Genomic DNA, 17,621 nt, shown 5'->3' with positions numbered 1-17,621 from the left:
AGTAGCCCTGATGAACAGTATGAGTACGGTGACCGTATTACGGCCCCGTAAAGTCCCATCGTACGGCGTATGGTGAACAGCCCTAGTCTGATATATAGGGAACAAGTTGCATCAGGAAAATGTGGTAAGGCTATATAGACAACCATAGCGCTATATACTGCTATAGAGACCTCATAGCACTATAGCTCGTATAGCCAAGTGCCCAATTGTGCAGGCTTACTACACCAGTATATAGCGCTATATAGTGTTATGCAGAGCAATGTAACTATACACTACTATGATATGTATCTAATGTTAAGCAAATTTCAAGCTATACCAGACTATACCTGACTATACAATGTCTATATCTTGGTATACTTGTTGAAATGTTTGTCTATCATGTGCTTTATAGCTTTATAAAGAGGCATATATTCATATTGCATGAGATATAGAAAGCATGGAAGCGTGGATTCGGATACTATTACGGTTAGGGACATCAGAAGTAGTACTAGGAGCATTGGTTTCTACTCTAGCAGACGCCTCCATGGCATCAAAATCCAATTCAGAACCTGAATCTGCATCCTCTCTAGTTACAAAGCGACATGCCTCCCTAGGATTGCAACCATTAGCAAATAAAATAGATAAATATTAACAATGAAAAAGATCTTACCCAACCTCAGTCCACAGATCATGCCTTAGTTTTTCCATATACAAGGGAGATTTCTGGCGATATTCAGCAAGCTTCAGCATATAGTACTGGTGTCTAAAGAAATTTAACATTAGATGACGTTAAACTATAATAATGAAGAGCCACTCACCTTGGTTGAAAGCATCTCCACCAAGACCGACTCTGCCTTCCGTAAACAGTGCATGTCTCAGGATGTAGCTGGAGGCGTGTTCGAACCATTTTGGCTTGATTTCCCTCATTGCGATATTCACTTGGCTATCACATCTGACGTGCTTCATCAACTCTATCAAGGCATATTCAAGCATATGGTTGAGTGGTGTCAGGAGCTTATGGACAAAGAAGAATTGGATAAAAGACTTAGAACTCTCCCTCCTTGTTATGGCGTCCATCACTTCTACAAGGGCTGGTCTGCTTTGGGTCAAGTCGGTGGAAAAGAGAGAAAACATATGGCTAGGGTGCTATTGGCTTGCTTGATTGGCAAGGTTCCAAGAGGTGTCATCCTGTCATACTGTGCCCTCCTTGATTTCATTTATCTTGCCCAATATCCCACTCATGATGACAACACTCTGGAATATATGCAACAGGCCTTACAAGATTTTCACCTTCACAAGGACGTCATCATTAATCTGGGTATCAGAGACCATCTCAACATTCCGAAATTCCATTCCCTGCAACACTATCTGGAAAACATCCGAAACTTTGGAACCACTGATAATTATAACACGGAGATGTTTGAAAGGTTTCATATCGACTTTTGTAAAGAGGGGTGGTATGCTTCCAATGGAAGAAACGAAAAGCCTCAAATGATATTGTGGCTAACTAGAAGAGAGAAGGTAGCATCATTTCAAAGCTATCTCAAGATGTCTATGGAGGATGAAGAAGACGAGTTTGCTCACTCAAGGTTTAGAGATCACAGAGTTATCCTCACCAAACATCCTCATCGTGTTCACCAAAATATTTTGGACGTCATGCAGAATCATGTTTGCAAAGGCTTCAAGAAAGATCTCATCACCTATCTTAACACTCAGTTGGCTCACTCTCATTCACGCAGACAGCTCAGAGATATGGATCTTCCTTTCACTCATATCGACATCTATCATGGATTCAAATTCTGTCTAGACTCATTAGGCAATGACGTTGACTTTGATCAAATGGGCACAACCACCTATTTCTCATAAAGCTGGACGCTTTGATACAGTTGTAGTAATGGATGAGCCTGACTGTGAATCTACTGGTTTAACAGGTGAGTAATATTGGTATATATATGGTCATTGATTGTATGAAAATTTTAACACTATAGGAATGTGTATTGGAAGGTTGAAAGTAATATTTCGTCTGCCACAACAAGTATATGGTTCTATTCAACCTGCATGGACCAAAGACCCTTTGGCATATGTTGAGTGGTATGCTCCATTGAAACCTGCAGCAGAAGACTATCATGAAATGTATACCGTCAAGAAACCCTTACTTTCCTCAGATGGCTCATTGCCAGGTAAAGTTATTCCACTGTCATCTATTAGACAGACTTGTCAGCTTGTTCCAAACTTTGGAACAACAATTCCTATAGATTGGACTTCTGATAATGTATTAGATAAATGTGATACCTTCTTACTTAATTGTTTTACTTCTAAATACGCATACCAAACTTTATGGTAATATATAGATTTTCATGATGTCTATACTGGTCTATAGCGCTGTGATAGCTGGCCATAGACTGTATAGGGCTATGGTGTGCTATCAGGGCTATATAGAGGATGGTCTTCTATATAGAGAAACAGGTTTTCCTGATGTGGTATTCCAACATTAGATTCCCACGGTTGTCATCGTCACAAGCTCCAACAGAGGGTACTGTAACTCTTGATTGGCAACTGGTTGCCATTCTAAACAACCATCGCAAAGTTGAGCCCAGACAACAGGTGACCACCATGTTGGAGAGATGCAGAACCTCTTCCAATCATTTATCCACTCAGTATCATACTTGCGATACTTACATAGTCACTCCTCATCGGCATCAGAGTTTTCTTGTGATGTATTGTCCCCCCATGTCATTATGCTAATGCTTATGTATGATTTTGCCACAAATATCTATCTAAAACATCTCCTGCCCGATTCCGTGATGCTGCGAGGCTGGCCGCCCACCCTCACAGCTCACCTTTTTTTTTTGGGCAGATTCCCGATTGAGGCCGGTCAGTGCTGCGCACTGTCACCCAATAATGGTGTTCAGAGTAAGACTCTGAAAACTCGCTAAGTTCACTAAATACCGTGAAAGCTTGGTAAAGCTCGGCAAGAAATGTCCTGAAAAACTTGACATAAGTGCGGCTCAGTTCAGCATTGCGGTTGGACTTCGAAACGAGACTTAGTGATGAAAGATAGATGAAGATAATGCATATTCGGAATAGCAGCAATGAGATATGTACATGGAGGTAGACTGTAATGTACCCTGTACCCAACTCCGGCCGTGTAATAAAAAATGGTGCGCAGTGAGATATACGTTGTGCGGAGGGTGGCAAAGCGCTGGGTGAGTGACCCGCGTCAAAGTAAATAGGACCATGTTAAGAAAAGGGGGGATGACTGGATAGCGGCAGGGAGGCGCGCATTTGCATCGCACGAGGCTGGTCAAATTGTGGGGAGCTAGCAGTGCCAGCCATCCATGGCAGCGCTGGGTTGATAGATGGTGGCCGGGAGGCACTGATATGGGGGTAGATGGACGGACAATGCAAGGGGGTAGTCCCTGCCCACACAATATGTAAGGCCAAAGAGACCGCTGAGGCGGGGGGAACGAATGCACTGCCTGTGCAAGTGTGGCAGGGAATGTGCCTGATGGCAGTACCGGTAGGGCTGTCTGCATTGGTGCGGATGGGGGAGGGACTCTTCAGCAATGGGGCACCATTTGAGTTGCGCGTGTGACTAAGAGCGCAGAGGGGGGAGGTTGTAAGAGTTCCTGTGTGACCATCCAGGTCAATGTGGATGGGGTGGGGTAGGTCAAATAGCAGGGGGCAATCAGGCATGTTGAATTTGAAAAAGAGCAGGGAGGTGCATACAGCACGATAAGAAAGTTTTTGTTAGTGGCGGAGTCGGATGTTGCAGATCGTACAGATCGTGGATGTTGGGTGTATAGAGCATTGTCGCTGTGTGGCTCGTCATCTAGCACAAGAGCAATGAAGTGAAATTAAAACTCTGCTTGAAAATATTGCCCTTTCGGCCAACAGCATCTCCCATCGATCCAGATGATAAGCTTATCTCTCTCGATCCTCAATCCTCAATCCCCAAAGATGCCCCGTGTATCCCTACGCAAACAGCTGCTCCAGCAACTGGACGAAGCTGAACTAGCCCTACTCAAGTCCAGACTAGAGCGTGCCCTCCTTAGCTTGAATGATCTCTATGATTCTGACTCTGATAGCGATGATTCTGACTTCGATCCTGATCTTGACCTTGATTTAGTGTTAACCCCTCCATCTCCTCTTACCCCACAATTCTCCGACCTTTCGGACTCCGACTCTTCTTCCAGTGACGAATCTGATGGCTTCACTGCCCATTATGACCGCATTCATGACAGCATCATTGCCCTTTGTGACGAAGTTACTAGGGCTCGCATTCTTCATAAACCGGATGCACCTCCTATGCGAGCACCTCAGATCCAGCTCCTTGACGACTTTGGGCACTCTCGCCAACACCTCTTCCATAAGAAATTATGTGTCAACCCAGACATCTTTGATGATATCCTCGATCAAATCTCTGGTCACCCCATTTTCACTAACCAGTCCAACAACCCTCAACTTCCCATTGCTATCCAGCTAGCTATTTTTCTCAGCTGTGCTGGCCACTATGGCAATGCTATCTCTCCAGAGGATGTGGGCCAATGGGCGGGTGTTAGTGTTGGATCGGTGATCAATTGCAGTAACCGCATAATGATTGCCCTCCTCAATCAGCATGACACATTCATCTGCTTCCCTGCTCCTGACTCCGAAGATGCCGAGCGTGTCCAGCAATATGTTGAGTCCAAGTCTTGCCCTGAGTGGAGAAATGGTATCCTTGCAATTGATGGCTCAGCTATTAATTTGTATGAGAAACCTGGTCTCTATGGTGAGGCATTTTATGACAGAAAATCTAACTATTCCCTCAACTGTCAGGTATTTTTTTCTTCTTATTCTAACGGTTAGAAATTGATATAAAATTTTAGGCGATTATTATGCCCCATAACCTCCTCATTGCCAATTATTCACTCGGTCACCCTGGAAGCACACATGATGCTTATGCCTTCAAATCTACTCGCATTTATCAGGAGCATGACACACTCCTTCCCCATGACCATTGGATTTGGGCTGATAGCGCATATCCACTTGAGAAGTGGTGTATCCCACCTTTCAAGAAGCCCCATAATGGCAGGTTGACAAGAGACCAGAAAACCTTCAATATCCATCTATCCAGGGTACCTCCTATTTTTTCTGCTGATTTTTGTGATTTTTCACTGATTTTAATTTATCCAGGTTCGTGTTCATGTTGAGCACACATTCGCTGCTTTGAAGGGGTGTTTCCAGTCTCTTAAGGAGCTTCAACACCCTATGCAGACCCAGAAAGACCTCCAGATTACTCTGCATTGGGTTAGGTGCTGCCTTATTCTTCACAACATGATCATCAAGTTTGAAGAAAAACACAACAAGTCCACAGTTGTATGGGCCATCAGAGAAGGGCAAAACACTCTGCATGATGAGCATGAAGCCCCTGATGGTGATGAAGTGGTGGGTGATACATCATATGAAGGCACTCCTGGTCAGGCATGTAGGGCCAGGTTGATGAACCAGTTATTTAATAGTCCTCACTCAGGTGCTCAGCACAGGCAAGGATAGGTCTCAACAAACACAAGTAGCATTGCAAACAAATGTAACACATAGGGGTAGCAGTAGCTTGTATGATTAGCTAGTAGTGGCAAACATGGTACACAATGGAAGGCAAACAAAGACATGAGTGATGTGTGAAACATGAACAAAGCAAGAAACAAAAAAGCACGAGCGCGAAACGAGGACAGACATGCAAGCGCGAAAAAAAACGAACAACAAAGACAGACATACAACGAGTACGACGAGCGGTGAGAGCGACGGCAACACCCTACCCCCGGTTGAGCTTGGCATATTCAATGCGCAGGAGCATCACCTCCCTCTCCAACTCAAAGGCCTTTGCATCCACTTCCCACAAACGAATTTCCTGGGCCTTGCTCTCCTGCAGGCGTTGATGGATAAGAGTGGTGTCTGAGCGCTCATGGGCGTGCTCTTCGTGTAAGAAAAGGTGTTCTTTATCTTGGCGATTGGCGTTCAGCTTGACCATCAAGCACTTGTTCTTCAGTTAATACAAGGTGAGCTTCTCCGAATGCATGCTCTCCAGGTCGTCGTTCAACATGTCAACCTGTTCATGAACCTCCATTCACAGACACTTCAACATCGAGTCCCTGCTACTGGCTGTCTCCAAAAACGATGTTTGGGAAGTTGGGGAGGACAGCTTGGAGTGTGCACGTCCCGATGAAGTCCTCGAAGTGACGGAAGGGGTTGAGTTATTTTCACGGATGATGAGTTGGTTGGCGTGGGACTTGAACGAGCTGTGACCGTCGTGGATGGAGGTGCGGGAAGGAGGCAGAGGTAAGGGGGGAGGTGACGGCGTCGGAGACTGAGGCCGCTGTCATTTCTTTCCTTGGGATTTTTTTGATCTGGGGGGGCTGTCCAAATTGAACACAGTCTCCTCACCCGGCATCTCATTGGTGTCGTCCATGTGGAGGTCATTCATACCATTAGCGAGGGGGCCAGCATCATAGGGTGGGTCATTGTTTTGGTGATTTGTAGGATCCAAGGGGGCGGGAGAATAATTGTCGCAGACAAATGACTGGCTGCTGGGGGGAAGTGGTGTGTAGCCATGTTGGAGGGGGGAGCCAGCGGTGCTGGCTGCACAATTGTTTGCGGGAGTGTGATGAAAGTTCCATTGTTGGGAGCTGGAGCTGGTGCTGGCGCCAGCTCCCTGAGCATATTGAGAAGGGAGGGAATAGTTGAATGGGGGGGGAGAGCCAGCAGTGCCAGCAGCTGAAGCAGCTGAAGTGCTTGGGGGAAGAGGGACATAGTCCAAATGCATGGGGGAGCTGTCGCTGTGTGCGCTTGGGGGGGGATGTGCACTTGGGGGGGGATAGGCACTTGGGGGGGAGGGGGGGCGTGGTCCATTTGTTGGGGACCAGCGCCCTCACCCATGGGCCTGTATTGCGGTGCACAAACACCTGGGGGAGGGGCCACATAGTCAAATTGTGGGGAGCTGGTGTCAGGGGCAGAGATGTTGGTTTGTGGAGGGGCATGCACGCTGTTCTGCGAGCTTCTTGCAGAACAGGTCAGTGCGAACAGGTCCCCCGCATGGTCAATGCCCGGTTTCGATGAGCTCCTCTTGGCGGAGAACGAGGGGTTGGAGCCCCATATCCTGTAAAGGTCATTGTACCAAGGAAATTCCTTCTTGACTTTACCTGCAAATGTATTAGCGCTACTAATGAGATGTGCGTGGGACTCACAATGTAAGTTTTGAGACGTCTCAGAGTCGATGGGCACAATGCCCGCACCTGTAGCCTCAAACTCATCACAAATATCACGAAATTTAGTCCGCAGACTGTGCATCATCCGGTCAGCACAAAGCATGATAAGTCTGATGGGGGGGGGCACTTACTACACAATATGATTTGCTACTGAGTCGCGGAATTTAACAGGGTTGGTGGCATACCAGTGAGCATACACAGTGTCATCGTGAAAGACGAACTGCGCGATGACACCCTGAATATCCCCCTTGTCCTTTCCCGATGCACACCCCAAGTCAGCGCCGTGGTCGGTAGATCTCTTGCTTTCAGCCGGGAATAAGATGGCGCAGTCCGCCGGATGCTCGACGAGGAAGTTGATGAGCCTGTTGGTACGCAAGGGGACAATCTGCCAACTCACAATGGATGGCGATGAGTCATGGGGCGTGGTATTGGTCCCTCTTCCTTTTCCCCGTCTTCCCTTTCCACGAGTGGCAGGAGCTGGCTGCTCCATGGACTTCCTGCAGTCCTTGAAGTGCGGTATGTTGGTTTTCTGAGACTGGGAGAGGGTCTGCAAACGTGCAGACCGACGAAGTCGTGGTCGTAGGGCAGGCATCACATTTCATACTCCGATGCGATGCTGGTGTGCGCCGTACTTGACTGATCCAAACTTCAGTGAAATTCAAAATGCTGTCAAGCGAACTTTCACGGTCTTTACCGAGCTTACCGAGTTTTCAGAATCTTACTTTTGACCGCCATTAAGAGTCTGTTCGGGATCACGATTTCGCCCAACTTCGAGAAATTCAGAAAAGAAAAAAACAATGTTAAGTAAGCACGCCCTGATCGGAGCTTGAAACCGATGTCACGCTGATCAGTTGTTATCAATATGCGCGTGTAGTATACGCACACCGCGGCCATGCTTTCCAACCTCTTGCTATACCGTGACAAGGTCGATGACAAGGATTCAACAACATCAGGCTCGAGGGATCATGAGAGGGATGAGGAGGACCAAGGAGATGAGGAAGATGAGTCTAATGAGGACTTGGAGGAGAGTGTAGAAGACGCTGAACAATCCAACTTAAAATTTCTCCAAGCCATCATTCAGTCCTTTCAGCACGTGGTCTCGTCGGCTTCCGAAGTCATCAACATTGCGGGGATCGCTGTAAACACATACACTACTACCTACTACGACAAACAACCCTATCACACGTCAATCCTGACGGGGGTTGGCTGGGTCAACGAACTGCTGAATGGCCATCCAGAGCGGATTCGATGTGAGCTCGGCGTGCATCGCCACGTATTCATCATCCTACTTCAATTACTTCGCAATGGCGGGATCAACGACTCAAAGCACGTCACCCTAGAAGAGCAGCTAGCCACCCCCCCATATGCCTGCGTTACAGGCATTTCTGTACACCACCTTGCTGAGCGTTTCCAGCGCTCAAACGATACTATATCGAAGTGCGTCCCCCCAATCTTACCCCTAGCTATGCGTACTAATTTTATTCCCTTCAGATACTTCAAACGCATTCTCATCGCATTCTCCTCCCGCCCAATCTATTCCACTTACATCCGGCTCCCCGACGCAGACACTCCGATACCCCCTCAAATTGTTATGGACCTCCCACTGAAGCAGCACGCATTCGTGCACATGATGTTCGTGACGAGATTTCTCAGTCGATGTGGGATGACTACCTTGCGGAAAGGCGGCGCAGAGGAGCACCTGTGCCACCTGGTGCAAACTGAATAATATTGTCATTTTTTTGCTGTAGGTATCTAGTCCTATGTACAATGTATCTTGTTTTTGCTGCCCAATCATGATGATGTTTTCTGTCAACTTCAAGTATTGTATTGCGCGCAGATGTATTGTAAAGGTATTATAAAAGTTGCTGTTCGTTCGCGCGCACTCTCCTTGCCTCCTGCAGGTGCTGCACTAAAAATATCTTCCTAATACCATCTCTTGTAATGCTATTATACGCGTCAGCGATAGTGACGTCAGCTTGAAACAGCCTGATCATTGCAACAGCGTCATAATCATCCAAGTCCTTCTCTTCTTGGACTCGAAGCATGGCGCGCCGCTTGCGGGATGGAACGGGCTCCATGATGTGGGCTGTGATGACGTCCTGAAGTGTGGATGACGCGGTAGATATTTCGCCGGACACTTTATCCCCCAACCCTTCCAAAGCCAGTGGCAGCGTGAGACGTTGTGATTTCGACGACCCTGACGCACTCTTTGCTTTTGAAGAGTGTGGAGGGCGGGACGCGTATCGTTCACTATCGTCCCCGTCGGCTTTGTGCTTCACTGCGGTTGATGAACCAGGCGTGGAAATCGAGGGGGCAACAAAAGGCTGCATTGCAGCGTTGAAGCCTCTTGGCGTGACAGGTGTGATAGGCGCAGGGACAGGTAGGATAGGCGCGGGGACAGGTGGGGTATCGTTCGGTATTGGGGTGGTGCGCATGTCGTCATCATCGAGATCGAGATCGCGGAACTCGACCTGATGGAGCGCGTTCTCCAGTGACGACATGACATCGGCGGGGGCATCGGCGGTAGTATTTTGAGTTATGTCGCTACCAGTTGCTGTAGGAGTCGATGTGTTTGTGGTGAGGCTCGTGCCGGCATGAAACCCAACCCAGCTGCTCGTGTGTGTCGGAATGATCCCTCGCAGCGCCTCGTAATGTGACCAGCCTTTGTTTCTTAAAGGCTTCGCTGAGGGGTTATGCTGCGTGAATAATTAGTAAGGTAGAGCAGGGGAAATAGACGAAAAAAGACCTTGATAAAGTCCGCCCACATAGTCTCTGATTCTTCGCTGATGTTGGCTCCTAATTCCGGGTGGAATGATAGCCCCGAGGCATGGCTAGCGATTTTGTCGACCACCTGATACATCTTTTTGATCTAGAGATACATTAAATTATATCAGTAACGGCACATGTATCAATACAACAATAGTACTTACCCGAGTCCATTTGGATTGGCAGGCTTCGGGTGTCTTGGGAGCGCCTTCAGGGCATGGGCGTGTTGCCATCTTGGCGGCGGCACCAACCCAGAACGATTTGGTGAAGTTCATACCATCGCCACCTTTGGCGTGGTGTTGTACAGCGTATTCCACGAGCTTCCTCTCATCATCCAGAGACCATATGCAGCGGTCTTTTGCTGGTGCGGCAGTTTCCTGACTGTCAGTGGCTGCTTTCTTTTTACCTTTTCCTTTAGTCATAGTTGGGTGGAACCGGAAAGAGTATCGCGCTGATGAGTTTCGTGTCGAGGGCATGATTGAATCGATAAGAAGATGTCACACTGTGACCAGGGCACACGGCACACCGGCATGCTTAGTACTTACTTAAGTTGTTTTTTTCTTTTCTGAATTTCTCGAAGTTGGGCGAAATCGTGATCCCGAACAGACTCTAATATCTTAGCTCTTAGTTCACGCTATTTCTCGTAGTTAGTTTCAAATATATTTGTCTCACAAATACCCTTAGAACACAGGCGCTATAGCAATAACCGAAGATGCTTAGCTATGACTCGGAACTGCACACCTAACTGCACTAGGCTATGTAACTACATTGGTGCTAACCAAGAGCTACACTACACTATCATATCGTCAAGTAATGGCTTAATGGTGAGAATAAGATGAGCCATCATGACGACAATAGTCAGCGAAAGATACTCACTGTACTTTGGACCTCCACCTCCCTCGGGAACTGTCCATGTAATATCCTGTGTGGGGACCTTGATATCACATAACTTGCAGTGGATGCAGTTCTGCAATGACCGACATAAGACATGGCACACGATTCAAGAATGAGATGCACCTGAGAATTGATGACTAGTTTATGTCCATTCCACCTATCTGCTGCCATCTCATCTTCAACGTACTCGTAAACGCCAGCAGGGCAAGCCCGCTGCAATAACCCAGCATAATCGCTCACGTTGCGTTGCACGTGCAACTTCCGAATTGCGGTATCTTCAACGCTATCTTTGCGCACACGAAGATGTACAGGCTGGTCTTCTGCGTGGTTCGTGCCGGTTAAAGTCAAAGAAGTCAGCAAATCTGTTGACAACGGGGGCTGCGGTGGAGGGTAGTTGATAGGGCGGAATCGGTACGCAGGTTGAGTATACTGTGCATCCGTCAACCTTGCTCGGTTGCGAAACGTCCAAGGAGTGCGTCCTTTAAGGAGGAGAGAATCGACGCCAGAATACACAATACCTCCCCAAATGCCCAAGGGAGTGTGGAAACTTGCACGTAAGTTACGAACCTCGCTGAGGTCTGACCAAACCCAACTATTCTTCAGTGCAGTTTCGTACTGTGACATGTCTGCGGGTCCACAGCTAGAGTCCTGTGATAGAATAGCTGCTGCTGCTTCGGCAGCCAACATACCGCTCTTCATCGCGTTATGGGTGCCTTTTATTTTTGCGATGTTGACGAAACCGGCCGAGCAACCAACCAGGGCACCACCGGGGAAGTAAAGTTGAGGCACAGATTGAAGACCACCTTCGTTGAGCGAACGTCCACCATACGCTATCCTTGTGGAGTTCCCAGACAGGAGCTGTGCGAAATATGGATGGTGTTTCATGCGCTTGAATGCGATATCAGAAGGATGCGTGCAGCAATCAAAAAGAGCACACCTGGAATTCTTTATAGGGACTCAGATATGGGTTGGCATAGTCGAGTCCGATTACAAGGCCAAGGCTGACGAGGCCATCAGCCATGTGGTAAACCCAGCCACCGCCGTAGGTCCTGAAGTCAAGGGGCCAGCCCATGGTGTGGACGACTTCACCAGGTCGATACTGGGCTGGATCCACGCGCCAAACTTCCTTGAGGCCAATGCCGTATGTTTGTGGATCGGAATTTCTGCGAAGGTCAAAATTATGGATGAGTTCCTTCGCGATGGAACCGTGGGCGCCTTCCGCGATAAGGGTGACCTTGGCTCTAAACTCCATTCCAGGCTCAAAGGACTCCTTCATGCGTCCTAGTTTGTCCAGACCAACTTCATTAGTCCTGACACCAGCGACGCTCCCATCGTCTGCGTAGACTACGCCCGCGCCGGCGAACCCAGGATAAACCTCAACACCCATTTCTTCCGCAATGTTCCCGAGCCACGCAGTGAAACGAGAGAGCGAGACGATGTAGTTGCCTTTGTTTGACATCTGCGGAGGATGGGGTATAGGTATCGAGAGCGACTTGGTGAGGAAACGCATGCGAGAGGACGTCGCTGGCTGCGTGAGTGGGTGGTCATCGCGGAGGGCCCAATCTGGTAAGAGCTCATCGAGTGCTCGAGGCTCGATGACAGCTCCGGAGAGAATATGGGAGCCTGGGGCGAGTTACAGTGACACAGGAAAAGTTCAGTATTCGGAGTACGCACCTACTTCAGCGCCCTTTTCCAGCACAACGACCCTGAATTCTTTTCCCAATTTTTGTTCCAGTTGCTTGAGTCGAATCGCGGTGCTTAGGCCAGCGGGGCCAGCTCCGACGATACAGACGTCCACATCCTCGGAGACACGTTCAATATTGGATGGGTCAAATAATTGCCTGCGGATACGGGAGGATGAATGGAGCAAGCGATTGAGACTAAGTATCTTTGGATGAAGGGCTGCGCGGGTCAGCATTCAGCGATTAGTTCCTGCAAATAATAATTATCTGCCGCGGTGACAAGTGGCAAAGTGACTCAGTGCCAAAGTCTTCCATCTCGAAAAGGCAACTTCGCTTTGGTCAGCTGCGGTCACACCCTTATTGAGTAAATCCATACATGGTTACTACTAGTCATTAGTTCAAGTTGGACTTTCAAGTACTATTTAGAGGCTATTCCTGCGGACAACATACCTAGGCACACTCGACAGGAATGACTGGCTTCTCTGCTTTACCATTCGAAGCTGAAGATTCCCTCAATGATGAATCCCGGTGGATAGGAAAAGCCAGGATTATGGGACCCTCGTCGACACGTCTCCCCACTCTTACTGTCGGGCTTTTGGGAGTGCAGGTCCTGTGGTCGGTTGAGATGTCATATGGTGAATGGTTAGCCTACACCGTCTCGTTAGATTATTACTCAACGCTACTGCACGCTACAAGCTTCCCCCTACCTGTTGTCCCTCGGTTTGTCAAAACAACTCATGGCAGTGGTCTTCCTTGCCGGGCCCCTCTCTGGCCTCGTCGTTCAGCCCTTGATAGGTACATTTCCTGTACTCTCTATTTTTCAGTTCCCTCAACGCGTCTTTAGGCGTGCTAGCTGATCATTCAAAGTCACGCTTTGGCAGACGGCGACCTTTAATTGTTATTGGGGCAGCATTATGTTGTGCTGCGACCCTTCTATTCGGGTACACTCGTCCATTTGCCGCTTTGTTTACAACGCCGGGATCGTCCTCAGTGCGTGCACTCTTCAATACAACTGACAGACCGTACTGACTTTATCAGAATGATTCACTTACCATATGGCTCGCTGTCCTATCAATATATTGCATAGATTTTTCCATTAACGCAGGTTTGTCATCATAAACCCTGTATGTTCACGATGATACTAGAATCCTTCTGCAGTGCAGGCTCTGGACCGCGCTCTTTTAGTTGACACTCTACCCCCCTCAGATCAGCCCAGTGGTAACGCGTGGGCTGCTCGAATGCTTGCCATTGGCAGTGTATTCGGGTTCTTCGTGTGAGCTTAAATTATGCAAACTCGTAGCCTTAGACACTCATATTTCTATCACAGGGGAGAAATAGATCTTCCTCGATGGTTGCCTTTCCTTGGCCGTGTTCAACTAGAAGTTCTAGCAGTCATCGCGTCTCTGTTACTGCTATTGACTCATTCATTAACCTCCGTTTGCGTCAAAGAGAGGATACTTGTGGCAACCAAGTGCGTCGTCTCATATTTACTTGGTATTTGTCTCACTCGGCCATCTATAGCTCCCGCTCCAAGGGGCTGAAGAAAGAGATTTACGACATATGGAATACTTATACAAGATTACCCCGAGTAATAAGACAGATCGTACGCAGCATATACTCTCAACACTCCATGTCTATGACCTGCTTTACAGTGTTATATCCAATTTTTGTGCGTGTGTGCCGAGTAACGCTCCTCCTATCTGACGACCATGACCTGGTAGTGCATGGCTAGCCTGGTTCCCTGTTCTATTCTATACCACCGTGTATATCGGCGAACTACACAAACGGGTTTCCCCTATCCCAGAAGACGACAATTCAGCTATGATATTGGAAGCAGAAGCTACACGCCTTGGCGCGCGTGCACTGTTCTACAGTGCGCTGGTGTCCCTTGCAGCAAACATCATTATGCCTTTCTTCGTTGTCCATGCCAAAGAAGTCGCCACATTGAGTCCCTCTCAACCGAAGAAGCTGTGGTTCGAACGTGTTCGGATTCACTTGGCCACACTCTGGGCATTTTCTCTGTTTATATTCGCATTCTGCATGGCTGCCACGTTGTAAGTCTTTGCACGCCCAAATAAGCGATTGTTTTGATGAACCCTGAACTATGAAGCGTTGTATCAAGTGTTGGTGGTGCTACTTCCATCATGTCAGTGACCGGATTTTGTTGGGCCATATCACAGTGGGCCCCATTTTCGCTAGTATGTCATCATCCAAACCCTGAGCTGTCGCCCTAATACCTGGTTTCATCACATTCTCAGCTCGCGGAGGCGATATTGTCTCATTCCGCCACGGATGAAGAGACGGCTTCAATATATCTCGAGGACACGCACTCGAATCGAAGATCCAGGATGGATGATGATGGGCAAGATACTGATGAAACTCGGCATCTCGTCGATTCCGACCTCGAAGACCCGACGTATTCAAGAACTTCGTCGTTGGAAGAAGTGAATGGTGGCTATCCGATGATCATGACGAATAACGAAGCACGAGTCAGCCAGATAGATATAAATGTCTCATCGACTCAAATGCCTCATGATGCATTGCCTCGTCATAGGCCAAAAAAGAATGTCAATGGCTTAAGCTCGCAGGCCGGTGCCATTCTCGTCAGTAATTCAGATTCTTGTTCCTGCCATATTTAATGAACGTTATCAGGGCATTCATAACATGTTTATCGTCGTACCCCAATTTCTCGTCACTGGTTTGTCGTCGATCATCTTCGCGATATTTGATCCCCAGAAGTCTGTCCTACATGGTCACCATCCGGGCAATGCTATACCTGTCAATGGTACGATTGCTACGTCAGGAGATGCCATGCGACAAATTTTACATCGGGACGATGATCTCTCTGTAAACTCAGGTCCCAATTCAATTGCAATAATCTTTCGGTGGGTGCAAATGGCTTTATGCATGCTAGTGAAACAGCTGACCACAAGACTGAATCAGGTTGGGGGGCGTGGCTGCGGTCGTGGCTTTCGTCCTGTGCTGGCGCCTAGCTAGGGAATTGAAACGCACATGAGTTTGATTGCTATCCTAGTCATCAGGTTACTTCCAATGTCGAACTACAGTGATATATGCTTTGGTGTTGTATACATTCCGGAAGAATGTCACGGCCTCAAAAAACAGTCCCATCGCTCTCTATCTCAATAGGCGGTCCGCCGGTCAAGGGCCGGAGCCGCTTGGCAATTTCTCTCCCTCCTTTCCACGTTGCGCTTTCTAGTACTTGGGCAAGGGTCAGATCAGAAGAGTTTACACCAACTTGATGTCGGATGCCGTCGGCGATGCGATCCCTGCCCATGAATTTCAGTATAATCTTGGGACGGTTCCACTGATGACCCACAGTTCAATCACCGTCATTGCCCGCCATTCAACTACAGCATCATGTGATGGTGGAAGGCACGGAACACCGTCAGAGTTTGCAAGCGCCTTAAGGCTGGGTTTGAGGATAAGAACGCCAAAGTCAATCAGCAAACCTCCTGGATCAAAAGTCAATGAAGGTGTCAAAAGAAAGTACATCCTATGCACCATTTCTATACTCTGGGAGACCAGTCATGTCCTCGATGCCGTCGAATCTCCACTTGAGAATCTTCTCCATAGGCTCGATCAGGCTATACGTGATCCATCCCGTTAATTTGTGGAACGGTACGAAGTTGTCTCCTTCAGCTTGCCCATCGGTGGTGAGCGCAGAACACGGCCACACATCTCCGAGCTGCACTCCACCGATGGAATGCCTTGCAGGCCAGATTGGAGCTAAACCCTCAAGCAAAACTCCCCACAGCGATGAGACATGGACACGCAGAGACGAACCATCGAACTTCGATTCGGATTCCAGGAAGTCTATAAACATCAGAAGTAATGAACCAAGTGCCTGATCAAATGTGGACAATGATCAATACCAATGATATTTCCGGGTCTAGCATCAGAACCGAACAAGTGAGGGTTGGACTCCAATGTAGTCTTGAGATTGACCAAGAGCGAAGTTCGGCCTGACAGACCCACCATCGGGTTGGCATCATTGACTTGCATAGCGGCGGCGATGCTTGCTTCATTGATCTGAGACAGTCCCTGTGCTTCAGGTAGAAAAATCAGACGCGAACACTAGACACATAGGATGCCTCCATTACCATCGACTCGATGAGGCTGAGCTGCAGGAGAGCCCGAAAAAAGACCTTGGTCAAACATGTGTACAGTGGCAACCGCGAGCCCCTCCGAACGAGTGTAGCTTTCCCCGTCCAACTCGTTATATGCCCATTGGTTGCCAGCTCCAGCATCCAGTAGGACAGAAACGAGGAATAAATCAATCAACCTTTTGCACTTTTCTTTCTCGCCGACTGGCGACCCTCGCTCTTCATCCCATTTCGCTATCAAAGGCGCTATGCGCGATCTTCCTGCATCCAGATGCCTCCATCTCCCATGCGGTGGGATCTATTGATGTAATTTTGACACTTGCTGTCTAATTAGAAAATAAATCCTTACAGACGCAAAATCAACACCGCCATCAGCAGTGGGAAAGTCTCTCTGGAATATGTGTCAGCTATGAGTAACGACTAGGAGTCGACTCGAAGCGGAACCTTCATGATTTCGAGGCAGTAGTTCACAACGGACGATTCCTTGTCAGGGTCGTAATCAAAATACTCTAGCTTTCCCCGCTGCGCCATGGCATGTACTTTTGAGCATCGCTCTCTAATGGCTGGAAGAGTGCGAAGATATGCTGCCTGCAAAGATGGACTAGAGAATGCGGTTAGGTTCATGATTCGGATTAACCGTATAGTGCTTTAGGTTACTTATCCGCGCCTAAGATCGAACGTCCAAAAGCCACAACGAAGCTGCATAACATCCCATAACACTGCCAGCCACTGATCCAAATTTTGCAAAACAACATAGATCCGAAACTACTCCTTAAAGAAGCCCTCAAGAAGGAATGATAGTCTTCTTTTTATACGTATAAGTATAGCCTGTCTAGGGGAGACTATATGCGGTGATCTACCCCTTTGCCTTTCAAAACGCCCTTATGGGCAAAGACCAAAGACTCATATGACGATATCCAATCAACGGCCGA

The 17,621-nt window shown here is 48.0% G+C and overlaps 6 protein-coding genes across 6 annotated transcripts; 3 read left to right on the top strand and 3 right to left on the bottom strand.

The window, feature by feature from the left end:
- Window positions 1-849: 849 nt before the first annotated feature.
- On the top strand, window positions 850-1,845 carry DEU56DRAFT_740255 (uncharacterized protein; the record flags this gene model as incomplete). The annotated part of the gene is made up of 1 exon (XM_041348798.1): window positions 850-1,845. The coding sequence occupies one exon, from the start codon at window positions 850-852 to the stop codon at window positions 1,843-1,845; it is 996 nt and encodes a 331-aa protein (XP_041206506.1).
- A 124-nt stretch (window positions 1,846-1,969) lies between these two features.
- Window positions 1,970-2,323, top strand: DEU56DRAFT_740304 (uncharacterized protein; the record flags this gene model as incomplete). The annotated part of the gene is made up of 1 exon (XM_041348800.1): window positions 1,970-2,323. One exon carries the CDS (start codon window positions 1,970-1,972, stop codon window positions 2,321-2,323), a length of 354 nt encoding a protein of 117 aa, XP_041206505.1.
- A 3,450-nt stretch (window positions 2,324-5,773) lies between these two features.
- DEU56DRAFT_914570 (uncharacterized protein) lies at window positions 5,774-7,815 on the bottom strand (the record flags this gene model as incomplete). The annotated part of the gene is made up of 4 exons (XM_041357633.1): window positions 5,774-6,001; window positions 6,445-7,157; window positions 7,203-7,297; window positions 7,355-7,815. The coding sequence occupies 4 exons, from the start codon at window positions 7,813-7,815 to the stop codon at window positions 5,774-5,776; spliced, it is 1,497 nt and encodes a 498-aa protein (XP_041206504.1).
- Window positions 7,816-10,629: 2,814 nt separating this feature from the next.
- DEU56DRAFT_814584 (uncharacterized protein) lies at window positions 10,630-12,861 on the bottom strand. The gene is made up of 5 exons (XM_041353741.1): window positions 12,558-12,861; window positions 11,821-12,506; window positions 11,007-11,771; window positions 10,866-10,956; window positions 10,630-10,806 (listed from the first exon to the last, which is right to left on the bottom strand). The coding sequence occupies exons 1-5, from the start codon at window positions 12,799-12,801 to the stop codon at window positions 10,796-10,798; spliced, it is 1,797 nt and encodes a 598-aa protein (XP_041206503.1). The 5' UTR covers window positions 12,802-12,861; the 3' UTR covers window positions 10,630-10,795.
- On the top strand, window positions 12,862-15,581 carry DEU56DRAFT_889880 (major facilitator superfamily domain-containing protein; the record flags this gene model as incomplete). Its single annotated transcript, XM_041356269.1, has 13 exons — window positions 12,862-13,200; window positions 13,262-13,360; window positions 13,410-13,555; window positions 13,604-13,670; window positions 13,724-13,838; window positions 13,893-14,036; window positions 14,087-14,168; window positions 14,218-14,234; window positions 14,287-14,619; window positions 14,676-14,763; window positions 14,824-15,168; window positions 15,218-15,450; window positions 15,509-15,581. The coding sequence occupies exons 1-13, from the start codon at window positions 13,035-13,037 to the stop codon at window positions 15,579-15,581; spliced, it is 1,908 nt and encodes a 635-aa protein (XP_041206502.1). The 5' UTR covers window positions 12,862-13,034.
- On the bottom strand, window positions 15,568-17,423 carry DEU56DRAFT_814579 (uncharacterized protein). The gene is made up of 7 exons (XM_041353740.1): window positions 17,134-17,423; window positions 17,039-17,080; window positions 16,687-16,987; window positions 16,459-16,632; window positions 16,088-16,399; window positions 15,903-16,038; window positions 15,568-15,852 (listed from the first exon to the last, which is right to left on the bottom strand). The coding sequence occupies exons 1-7, from the start codon at window positions 17,311-17,313 to the stop codon at window positions 15,678-15,680; spliced, it is 1,320 nt and encodes a 439-aa protein (XP_041206501.1). The 5' UTR covers window positions 17,314-17,423; the 3' UTR covers window positions 15,568-15,677.
- Between the last annotated feature and the right edge of the window lie 198 nt (window positions 17,424-17,621).

The sequence above is a fragment of the Suillus clintonianus genome (genome assembly GCF_016758775.1).
Source record: "Suillus clintonianus strain FC179 chromosome Unknown DEU56scaffold_56, whole genome shotgun sequence".
Classification (NCBI taxonomy): domain Eukaryota; kingdom Fungi; phylum Basidiomycota; class Agaricomycetes; order Boletales; family Suillaceae; genus Suillus; species Suillus clintonianus.
Note: the sequence above shows the minus strand (reverse complement) of the source record. Positions and strands in the feature narration are given on the sequence as shown.

Excerpts from the sequence above, each read along its gene's own strand:
- DEU56DRAFT_814584 (XM_041353741.1), bottom strand. The coding sequence starts at position 12,801 with ATGCTGACCCGCGCAGCCCTTCATCCAAAGATACTTAGTCTCAATCGC. Across the intron at positions 12,507-12,557 it reads GGAAAAGGGCGCTGAAGTAG|GCTCCCATATTCTCTCCGGA; the intron begins GTGCGTACTCCG and ends AACTCGCCCCAG. Across the intron at positions 11,772-11,820 it reads GTCCCTATAAAGAATTCCAG|CGCATGAAACACCATCCATA; the intron begins GTGTGCTCTTTT and ends ATCGCATTCAAG.
- DEU56DRAFT_814579 (XM_041353740.1), bottom strand. The coding sequence starts at position 17,313 with ATGAACCTAACCGCATTCTCTAGTCCATCTTTGCAGGCAGCATATCTT. Across the intron at positions 17,081-17,133 it reads ACTGCCTCGAAATCATGAAG|AGAGACTTTCCCACTGCTGA; the intron begins GTTCCGCTTCGA and ends CACATATTCCAG. Across the intron at positions 16,039-16,087 it reads TCTCCCAGAGTATAGAAATG|GAGGTTTGCTGATTGACTTT; the intron begins GTGCATAGGATG and ends CTTTTGATCCAG.